The sequence below is a fragment of the Symphalangus syndactylus genome, chromosome 21 (assembly GCF_028878055.3).
Source record: "Symphalangus syndactylus isolate Jambi chromosome 21, NHGRI_mSymSyn1-v2.1_pri, whole genome shotgun sequence".
Classification (NCBI taxonomy): Eukaryota; Metazoa; Chordata; class Mammalia; order Primates; family Hylobatidae; genus Symphalangus; species Symphalangus syndactylus.
The window spans coordinates 67,329,807-67,341,935 of NC_072443.2; the positions used below are offsets into that span (position 1 = coordinate 67,329,807).

Below are 12,129 nucleotides of genomic sequence, written 5' to 3' on the forward strand. Positions count from 1 at the left end.
ATGGTGGGATAAGCTACTACTTACCCAGACAAGGTCCTAAGGGAACGTCAGACTATGGAGGTGACTGATTGGAGATGGGTATAATGGAAAGAGCCAGTCATAGAAAGATGTGAAGAGTGTTTCACAAGACTGAACAGCACACGCAAAGACCCTAAGCAGAGAACAATCTTGGTGTTTCGTTGAGCATAAGAAAAAAATGTGGCTCTAATGTAGTGAGCAAAGGGAAGTTAAGTAGAAGTAGAGATGAAAGAGGTAGGCAGAAGAAGCCAGATTGTTTCGTGATTTGATGGAATGGCAAGGAGTTTGATTTTAAGTATCTGGAGTTGTTTAAATCGGGGGAAGAAAAATGTTATCAATCCTGGGCCAGGCGTGGTGGCTCACGCCTGTAATCCCAGCACTTTGGGAGGCTGAGGCAGGTGGATCACCTGAGGTCGGGAGTTCGAGACCAGCCTGACCAACACGGAGAAACCCCGTCTCTACTAAAAATACAAAATTAGCCAGGCGTGGTGGTGCATGCCTGTAATCCCAGCTACTCGGGAGGCTGAGGCAGGAGAATTGCTTGAACCTGGGAGGCAGAGGTTGCAATGAGCCGAGATTGTGCCACTGCACCCCAGCCTGGGCAACAAGAGCAAAACTCCGTCTCAAAAAAAAAAAAAAAAAAAAAGAAAAGAAAAAAAAGAAAAATATTATGAATCCTTCCATGCTATTCTCAAGTCATGGCATAGCTATTTTTGAGTACCCTTAAAGTGAAGATATGACCTGGTGTTATTACTTCCATAGAATACTTGACCCTCTCCTTCAAAGACTTCATAGTGAAAACACAATTACTCACATTCCATTCAACTAACAGCCTACATTTCCTATAGTATGCCAGTCTGCATACCAATCATTTCCTCCCAATGCTGACAAAACAATTTTTTTCCTACATTGTTATCAGTCCTAACAATTTCATTTAAGGTTTAAGAATCAATTACTTTGGAAGAAGGTTTGATAATCATATAACCACCTTTATCAGTAGGCATTGCATGAAAATGGTGTTTTCAGCATTTCTAAATTGGATCATTTCTATTAGAAATTGCAAAGATGTCACTTGGCTTAAAAATATAGCCTGGTGTTCCATTCCTAAAGGTGCTATTACGCTAACAATAAATGTGAACAAGACCGTAGGCAGAGTGTGGGTTGTGATGTACTCAATATCCATTCACACTCTGACCCAAAGGAATATCCATTATGTTCTTCTGGGATCCTTGAGCAAAGCAGGTTTATTACACCTGCCAATTTTCATGGATTTGCTGTGTGATACATCGTTGTCTTTGAAGAAATCTTGGTCACAGTGAATATTTTCATTCTTCTGGTTTTCTCTCTCAGGTAGTTCATTTGCTCTGGCTCTCAATTCAATAAAAGGCTATGTTTGAAATAGAGGGAAATTCAAGCAATCATAAATACTTTCCAATGTCCCTTTTTCCTAGGTGCCTGACTGTTAGTATTTAGAAAGATGTAGACTTTCTCCCAGATTCACTTTCAGGCTATGTTATTTATGAAGAAGTAAGCTATGTAAAAATACTGACAAAATATATTTTTTCTTTCTTTGTTGGTATCAGCCCTAAAAACAACTTTATTTTAGTGTTAAAAGTCAACTACTTTGGGAGAAGTTTTGAAAATAATATAACCACATTTGTCAGCAAACATTACATAAAAATGATGGCAGCATATACTTATTATAATTTTGAGTCTCAGTTTATTCTTCAAGAGTAATTAATACAGTAGGAGAAACCAACCCATTAGGCCCTGTTGGCATAATACAATAATTAGAATGCCTCAAGGAGGGCTTTGATTCTACTCTGCCAATAAATGTGACTAGCTCTATGATGACTTTCTTGAATTATTGCACTTCTTCATGACAAAACCAACTCTCATACTAAATAACTGGTACTTCTTCAGGACTAGCCAAATAGATATTCAGTCCATAATTTCATAAAATACATATAAAAGTCCTTAACCCATGGAAAAACAAACACAAATGACAAAAAAGTGGTTATATTTATGAACCAAGTGAATGTTTTATAAACTACCATTTAAATGGTAGTACTTAGTTAAAATAACAATGTTAAAAGAGAATACATTAGGCAGAAATTCTTAAGACGATATGAACACTGAATATCAGGAAAATCACATTCCTTGTAACTACTATTCTGCTACTATTTATTATGTTTGAGCTATAATAGCAGCCATTGACACTCACTGACACTCTTCTTAAGTACCGCAGATCTCCTAATAGTCCACAGATATAAAATTGTGCTATCTCTAACCCTGGTTAACTCATAAGAACAGATATAGCACATGATTCAACCTATTATCATCAAGTATTTATTAAACCTTTTTAATAATTATCAAATTTTTAAAGATTGGAACTTAAAGTTTGAAATCTGTCTAATATTTTTCAAATTTTACACAAAAGCCATGGTAAGGTGAAAGATTTAATAAAATAGAACCATCTTGTGCATTCTGAGAATTTTTCACTGTGGGAAAAAGTGACAGTTAATCACATCAGTTAATCTTGGGTTTCTTATACAGGTGACATTCTAGGGTCAACAAAATTTGACCCTACATGGTTTTTCAGCTTCTACCCATTACTGACATTGTTTAGCATTTATTAAAAAATAAAATATTTCTGGTCCGGGTGTGGTGTCTCATGCCTGTAATCCCAGCACTTCGGGAGGCCGAGGTGGGTGGATAGCCTGAGCTCAGGAGTTTGAGACCAGCCTGGGCAACATGGTGAAATCCTGTCTCTACTAAAATACAAAAAATTAGCCCAGCATGGTAGTGCGTGCCTATAATCTCAGCTACTCAGGAGGCTGAGGCAGGAGAATTGTACGAACCCGGGAGGTGGAGGTTGCAGTGAGATGATATCATGCCACTGCACTCCAGCCTGGGCAACACAGGGAGACTCCATCTCAAAAATCAAACAAACAAACAAATAAATAAATAAATAAATAAAATATTTCTTCATGAAAACAATCTGTTCATTGTCTACAAAGACAAAAAATAGACTTACAATTATAAGTTTTTCTCCGTTTATTAATTTGGTTATCCAAATTATCTCATTAACATATTTTTTCTACTTTAAGAAATGCAGATTTTTCAGTAACTCGGGGCTGAAAATAAACGTTCTTAGTCTATATTAAACCTCCTGATTTTTTTTTTCCTTCCAGGAATTATTGTGACTTCTTAAAATTCCTTTATTTGCTCTTTTCCTCATTTTCATTAGTGAATAAGCATTTATCCCAGCAGAGTTCTGTTACTAACTCAATCTCAAAACCAAATTTTGTAATCTGTATTAGTCAAGAACTTTTTTGTCACAAGGGGCAGAATCTCAGTTTAAGCGGACTTACTTGCTGGTTTCCCTGTTTAGACTGTCAGGTTGAAGAGGGCAGGGACTATGGACCTATTGTTGAAGGTCAACATCAAGCTCCTTGCCTGGCACATCGTAGTTTCTAATATATTTCTATATTTGTTGAAGTGAATGAACCTGCTTTCTTTTATTCATTTAGCAAATATTTAGAATCCACGTATTTGGGGATGGAGAATCAGTAAAGCATAATCCAGATGAAATTTCCTGCCCTCACAAAGTTTCAAATAGGGCACGATTTAAAACTTTTAAAATGTTATTACAATTCTATTTCTAGAAACTTATGAACATAACTTTAATACACACTGGCAACCATAAAGGAATGAACCAGACTAACAGTTCCCCAGAGGATATTATATGACTAAATTTATTCTACTATGATAACATAAATAGAACCAACAATATTAACTTTTGGTAATTAATTAATTCACTCATTTAACAAATATTTACTGAATCCCTACCAAGTACCAGCAAGATATAGTCCCTGCCATCTGGAAGCTTAAAGCATAGTGAGGAAGAAACTTTAGTTTCTTATGACTTCTATAAAAGTTACCACAAATGTTATGGCTTAAAACAGTACATATTTATTTTCTTAGAGTCCTGGAGGTCAGAAGTCCAAAATGGGATTCATAGGGCTGAAAACAAGGTGCAGGCAGAGCCATGCCCCCTCCATAGATAGAAGGGAGAATCTGTTCCCCTGCCTTTCCCAACATCTAGAGCTTCCTTCATCACACCCCGTGGCTCATGATCCCTTCCTCAGTCTTGAAGTCTAGCAGTGCAGCATCTTCACGTCTCCCTCTGCTCTGCTGCCACATTGCCTTCCCCTCTGTCAGGTCTAACTCTGCCTCCTTCTTATAATCTGGATAGTCCAGGGCCATTAATCTCCCCATCTGAAGATCTTTAACTTAATCGCATCTGCAAAATCCACTTTACTGTATCAAGTAGCACTCACAGGTTCCAGGTATTAGGACCTAGACATCTTTTGGGGCCATTATTTAGCCTGTCATGCATATCAATGAAACAGTTAAAAATTGTACAATTATTAACTGTATTTCCTAATTAAACGGGCCTTGGTTTTCTTCTAATATTTTAAAAATACTAAAATAGAACAATCAAACTTTTAAGTACTCAAAACTTTGACAGTGCCCCAGAATCAATCATGTATGACTGTACGGATTAAGTTTCACTGTAAAGGCCTATGAGGCCAATGACTACAGTAAAAGCACTAGAAGTTGTAGTTAATTTTTAGAGAATCAGAGGAGAGGGTGTCAAAAAATTTTAAGTTTTAGAGTCTAGGGAGATTTAAAGTATCAACCTCTTAGAAAAATTATAATAATTAAAATAGCAAGGAAAAAGCAAGTAATTGTGAAAGATTTGCCGGTATTTCAGAATGAATAAAAAGTATGTTTTGGAAAAACAAGATATTATCACTATGCATAGTCATAGAACTCTATCATCAGACAATCTAATTTTGTAAACTAAAATAGTATCTGCGAATGGGGAGACACACCATGAAACCTCTAACAAAACAAACAGATTTAAAGCAATGCTGTCTTGTGTATATCATTATCAACATCCTTACCTCTGGGGCAATGTTTAGCTTAGATTATCTCATTTAAGTAGCTATGGCTTTAAAAAATAGATCCAATCTGTTCTTTCACAATGAAATTGTGCACCAAGGGTATATGGTTATTTCTCCCATTAGAATAAAGCAACAGGACATGTTGAATCACATCCAGTTTGGATAAATAAAAGTTAATATAAGAGCTGGAGTATTTCTCAGATTTGATATGTGTTCTGAGACTAATAATTTATTTTAATTTAACACAAAAGGTCTTTTAGAGATCCTATGCTAATTCAATATACATATTTAAAGGGCAAAATGTTAATGTTGAATTTTGACAGGAAGATGAAACTTAAGGGTAGGAAGAGAATTCTTATTCACACATGTATGATTTGGGGGCACCTTGATGAGTTTTTTCTGTCTTTTCTTAATCTGTTACCAAAAAAAGAATACATTATTATTTAACCCCAAATCTTTGTTATAGAGACTTAGAGGTGTCACCAATCAAAATACTGTAATCACTTTGAGTAAATATAACTATAGCACTTCTAGCTGCTAGCTTTGCTAGTGGTAAAATTGCTTTTATTTGTATGGTTTTCTGATTCTCCTGGTTGATTTCTGCATATTTTAGCATTCTCATCCACTTTAAGATCAGCATATCTATTTTTCAGGATTGCTATAAAATAAGTGTCCTTTACAATTACTGTGTTTCTGCCTTTTAAATTATTATGTTTATTCCTGCATGTCTCTCAATATATTACTGCTTTGTTATAAGTACGTGAAACTTCACTAGTACCTATCATCACATAGTCGGGAGGAAGAAGCATGGTATGGTAGAAGAGAGGCTTCTTTGATAATCGTATGATCTAATCAATGTCCGTGCTCTGTAACAACTCATGCAGGTAAGCTCAACAATTAATCTTGACAATTAAGCTCAGTAATTATGAACTCTATGATTGTAACAGACTGTGGTTGATTGTTTACAGAAACAGCCACAATTATTGCCTTTATTATTTCTATGGCCTTTATATGGTATAATTTTGCAGCTTTTCTATCAAGAGATGTAGTGTCATTTCACATCCATTGAAGCTGGACTGGTCTTGTGACTTATAATTGTCAAAATAAGTCACAGAAATGGCAATGTAGCAGTTCCAAGCCTTGGCATCAAGAAATGCTGCATTCTTCTGCCTTTTGTTTTCTTGGAACCCTGAGCAGCCACCATGTAAAAGAACCCAGACTCATAGAGGGTAACATTTGGACCACAGCCAGGGCAGCACAGTCGTCTCAGTTACGAATGTTCTAGACTAGTCATGTCTCAGATGACTCAGCTCATCAAAGTTGCAGTGCACCCAGGCAAAACCAAAAGAAGACCCATTTGAGCCCATCCTAAATTGTTAACCCACAGATTTGTCAACTAAATACATGATTATTTGTTATTTTATTACACTCACATTTGGCGTGGCTTATTACAAAGCAAAAGTTAACTGATACAGATATTAATATGTTGAAGTTGAATAAAAGAACATGTTCTTGTCTATTCTTTTAAAATAATTAAAAAGAAAATATATCTAAGGTTATTTCTAGTTCTGAAGTAACATTCTATATCACCTTTTCTTCTAAATGAATATAGCTTTGATTTTTTTGCCATATCAATTTCTAAACATGAGAGAAAATATGTATTTTAATTTTAATTTTTTGAAGACTTCACTATAATAAAAATAAGAATAATTATTCACTGTTCATTGTTGATAAAAATATTTAATTACATTCTTTTATAAAAATGTCATAGTATATTACTACATAATTAATTACATAATTACATTTATAAAAATGTCATATTTGACAATTTATAAATGTAATAATGTTAGTTTCCATTTAAAATTGGCATTTGATACATTTTCAAGGATTAAACTTTCCCTGTCTGAGTCATAGAGGTTACCTTCAAAACATTATCACTTAGTCATTCAAATAACATACAAATTGTGCATTTTGAAAATTGCTTCACCCGTAGAAAGAAATACAATGCCAATATATTTATCAATCAAAGCTCATAATAATAGAACACTTACCTGCACAAGAGTTTATGAGTGGCAGCAGAATTACCAGTTTCCATAGCAACCTCATTTCCACTTTCTAAGGTCAAAAATTTCTCCCATATAATCAGGTGGAAAAAAAAAGTCTGTCTTCCAGTCAGTATCTCAAGAGTCTGAAAAAGACAAAATTGTCATTAAATGAAAAATGTACATACAAGAAAACTTTAATAAGCATATTTTCGTTGCATATTAATTCAATTTAATATTATTATCCAAAATAAAGCAACCTAAATGGATACTTTCTACACATACATTTGTTCTGCAAGTTCCAGTAACGTCAGCTCATATTTTCTTAATTTCAATTCACACCTCAAATATTAGAAAACATTATTTGTCCTAATATCACAAGAAATAAAATTAATATTGTGCTACAAAATTTCTGCAAGAAATCAATTTCTAGCAGTGTTATCTTTCAGGTATGAGACTTGCTTTTCCTAAGGGGTTGCATCTTAATTTTCTCTAATTTATTTTGACATTTAAGCTATGCAGTGATAAATGAAATCAAGATAAAATGTTAGCTTGGCCTTTAACCCAAAAGAGAAATCTAATAAGAGGTTCATAAAAACTCCTAAACTCATAAAAATTTAGAGTAAGCTCAGAATAAACTCATCTATGTCCATGTTCTGTAACAACTCATGTAGGTAGGCTCAGCAATTAATCTTTTTTTTTTTTTTTTTTTTTTTTTGAGACAGAGTCTCGCCCTGTCGCCCAGGCTGGAGTGCAGTGGCGCAATCTCGGCTCACTGCAAGCTCCGCCTCCCGGGTTCCCGCCATTCTTTTGCCTCAGCCTCTCTGAGTAGCTGGGACTACAGGTGCCTGCAACCACGCCCGGCTAATTTTTTTGTGTTTTTAGTAGAGACGGGGTTTCACCGTGGTCTCGATCTCCTGACCTCGTGATCCACCCGCCTCGGCCTCCCAAAGTGCTGGGATTATAAGCGTGAGCCACCGCGACCGGCCAATTAACCTTGACAATTAAGCTGAGTTATTACGAACTGTATGATTGTAACAGACTATGGTTGATTGTTTACAAAAACAGCCACTATTATCGCCTTTATTATTTCTATGGCCTTTCTATGGTATAATTTTGCAGCTCTTCTATCAAGAGATGTAGTAGGTTACATTTCATAAAACTATTATCTATCAAGTGATAAGATCCTCTGGAAACTTTAACACAGTGGAAACATACTTTCTTGCAAACTTAAATATTTATTGGAAGTGTGTGGAGTTTAAGTGTGATGATAGTAAATAATAAAATTTTTATTTCTTGATGTATTTTTAAATTGTAAAAATCATTTCTTTCTGTCATGAGTTACTTCATCTTAAATCGAAAACATTGATTATACTTAACGTTTAAAAAATTTAAGTTAAATGCTTTCCAAATTTAATGAAAGGATAAAAATCACAGGAAAAATAAACAATATTCAGCGGTAAACATATATATTGAGTCAATGTTCTTTCTCAAATGTTCTCATATCTGACATAATCTTTCCATTCCTTTTGATACCACAGCCTTTAACGCCTTACATAAATTAGATCATATGTTATATCCATTCATTCATTTATATTTTCATAAGCATTTATTTGTTTGTTTCTTTATATAATCACATTCTTTGCAAGACAATGGGCACTACGGTGTTAATGGTGAGCCTAAAATCCTTCATTTCTACCTCTGAGGCACTGTTCTCTTGTGAGAGAGACATTTAACAAAAACAGAGAAACAAAAACAAAAAAAACCTTACACACACAGGAAAATATTTGTGTAGTAAATATGATAATACTAAAGAAAAATGTAATATGTATGAGATTTATAGGGTGGAGTTCAGTTAGCATTTTTTAGCTGACGCTTGAAATATGAGTAGCTCTTTGCCAGGCAAAGAGTGTGTGTACATGGGGCGAAAACAGCAGAGCTGTAGGGATTACAACAGGTATGAAGGAAGGATGAGACTAGCTTCCTAAACAAAAGAGAGACAGTGTGCCCAGGTCCTACTGCAAGGCTTGAGTTGCATGTTCAAAGATATGAGAAAGTCCGGTTTGATATTCAGAAGAACTGTGGCATGAGACAAGGTTGGAGAAAGGGAAAGAGGCTGAAATATACAAGACATTTAGGCCATGTTAATGCATATGAATGTTGTACTTTCAGATTATAATTGAGAATGTTAGGCAGAACAGAATCAAAATTTATGTCATATCTCTGGCTACCGTGGAGAATGAAAGAGATGGAGTAAAAACTGGAATTATACAGAGTAATTAAAGGCTACTTTTGTAGTACAAGAAAGGAATAATGAAGGTTTTAAATAGAGTAGTGGCTTTGAAGATTAAAAAAAAAAATTGGGTCTCTGAACAGTCTTCCTGCCTTAAATCTCTTGTCCTTTCTATTCATTTAAATGTTAACCATGAAAATTTTCTCCTAAAACAAAGATTGGTCCAATTATGCCGGTTTATGCAATGGAGAGTTTAATCACTTTCAATTTCACAAACATCCGAAGTCTTTGGAATGATATTCAAGACTATACACAATAGGTTTCTAATCTTCCTTTTCCAACGAGACTACTACTAAATACTTCCAATCTAGTGACAAAGATCTACTTCCCGTGCACGTGCATTATGCATTATCTCTATATAGATGTCATTTAATTTGTATAGAATTCCTACTTAGGGTCTGTATCTCCCTAAAAACCGGTACGATGGTAGCATGGCCATAAATCTTTGTTTTCACTGGACAGTTTCCATGTATCCAATTGTCATGACAGAATTATCAATAGATTCTTTCTCTCAAAAAAGCCTCAGCTTATAACATAAATTACATGTTACACTTATTTAACGGATATTCATTATTTTTTTACCCAATAATTCTGTCTTCTTCTTGTGATAAAAGGTCTGTGACTTTCTTTTGAGGAACCATCTCCCTATGTACCATCAGATAATACAGTTGGGGAGTTATTGCCTCCATCTTCTAGCTCCAGGGACGAGCATATGACCAGGTCATTGTCAATCAGTTATCTATTTCTTTGGCTACAATATTTTGTAAAAAATTCAGCATATTGCTTAATTGAAACCAATGGCAGTCGAAGCCAGGACCTCTGTCGATATTATTAGAAAAAGTGTATAATCTCTCCATTAAGTTATCAAGAGATAATAAACCTGCTGATCTGGTATATCTCACAACTGTTATCTTGATGAAAGTTTGCAGCTACAGCTAAAAACTTTCAGTTCCTCTTCATGGTCAGTTTGCTAATGCTCCTCCCCAAATATACCCTTTATTAGGCTTTAATAATCCTGGGTTATAATACACATAGACCCAAATACCACAGATCTCCAAATCTCTAACACTCAGAAACAGCCCCTACTTCCTTGGGCTAGAAAATTATTTAAAATACCCAATCCTCCGGATGCCTGCAAAGCCTAGCCATCTCTATCCCATTTTCCATTCGCAAGCTACCTCCAACAGTTCCAGCTTGCTGTAGTTCTGTTCCTGGGTACAATTTCCTTTGTGGCCTTTGCCTCATTTGGAGCTGTAAGAAGTAGAGTTCTGCTTTTTCTATATCTGAGTGTTATTGTGATTCATTCCAGCATCCAAAGAATCTAGAATCATACCCGGTATCGTAGAATCATGAAACATCTTACCAGAGCCAAAAAGACAAATTTTTGCCTAGTCCTGTTTGTATTTTGTTTTTGTCTCCTTCTACCTAAGTAATCTGACCAGCCCCAAGCCCCTTCATTCTTTTTTTTTTTTTTAGCGAGATGGAGTTTTGCTCGTTTTCCAGGCTGGAGTACAATGGCGTGATCTTGGCTCACTCCAACCTCTGCCTTCTGGGATCAAGTGATTCTCCTGCCTCAGCCTCCGGAGTAGCTGGGATTACAGGCGCACAACACTATGCCTGGCTAATTTTGTATTTTTAGTAAAGACAGGGTTTCATCATGTTGGCCAGGGTGGTCTTGAACTCCTGATGTCCAGTGATCCGTCCATCTTGGCCTCCCAAAGTGCTGGGATTACAGGTGTGAGCCACAGGGCCCGGTCTCCTTTATTGTTGATCTCAAATTTATATGAAGTTTCTCTTAAAGATTCTAGAGCACACTGACACAATATATTTCTCTTAAGGCTTGCACTTATCAAAGACTCCATTATATTGACAAGGTTTTTGTACTTTACCTTGATGATAAACACCATGTGTAACACTTACTCATAATACTTGGCGTGGTGTCTAATGCAGAGCTCATAGCTATTCAGTAAGCATGAGCTAGGTTTGTATTTGACAGCTGAACAACCTAGTGTTACAGAGAAAAAGGCTATGCTGGGAATCTAGAGATTTTGCCTCTACTATTGTCTTTTTCTCTTAACCAGCTGAGTAACGTTGAGTGATTCATGTACAATCACATTGATTGTCAGTTTCTTCCTTTGAAAATTGAAGGGTTTGACCTAGAAGTCACCTTCAAGTTTCTGCCATCTCTAATATTCTAAGATGGTTTGATTCCATCCAGTGTATAATTTCATAGCAAATGTTGCCCTTTATCATCTGATTGCTTATCAGCATACTATAATGAGGCCAAAGCCCGAAAGATGTTTTATTTGGCATTCCTCTATAATGCTAGCCTAAATAGCTAATACTTATGCATCGGTTGCCATTTGTAAAAGTTTCATTCATAAAAATTTAAATTGCCTGAGGAAGGAGAATACTCTGGCTCAATGACAACAAGGCAGATAAGAAAAGTGTAGTTATCTACTCACAGCAGAATCGAGTAGAAGTATCCAGTGAGTAAAATTTCTGCTGGTCACTGACATGCAAAATAGCCACAGGAATTAATTCTAGGTTCCTGGAATCCTACAGATCACTTGAGGCAAAATGGAGTAATAAAGGAAAACCAGTATAAAAATCTAACTTAAAGAAACTTCTAGAACCTAAAAAGAGTCTCAAAAATGTATCAACAGCATTTTGTTTTAGATGAGGTCTTTTAAATGATAATTTGGCCCAGAGCAGTGAGTATCTTGGTTCATAAACTAACGTGTATTTACTTTTTCTTGCATGAAATTGCTCAGTACAAAAGTAATAATTTCAAACACTTCAA

The 12,129-nt window shown here is 35.4% G+C and overlaps 1 protein-coding gene across 10 annotated transcripts in view; it reads right to left on the reverse strand.

Moving 5' to 3' along the window:
- The window catches only part of CNTN6 (contactin 6), a 512,408-nt gene that overhangs the window by 269,339 nt on the left and 230,940 nt on the right, over window positions 1-12,129 (reverse strand). For all 10 annotated transcript variants that reach the window (XR_010118662.1, XR_010118660.1, XR_010118661.1 and 7 more), the window contains exon 2: window positions 7,043-7,179. Coding sequence is in view for 7 of the 10 variants with exons in the window: in XM_063630727.1 (XP_063486797.1) it covers window positions 7,043-7,097 (55 nt within the window). In the remaining 3 variants the exon portion in view is untranslated. The remainder of the gene's footprint in view (window positions 1-7,042; window positions 7,180-12,129) is intronic.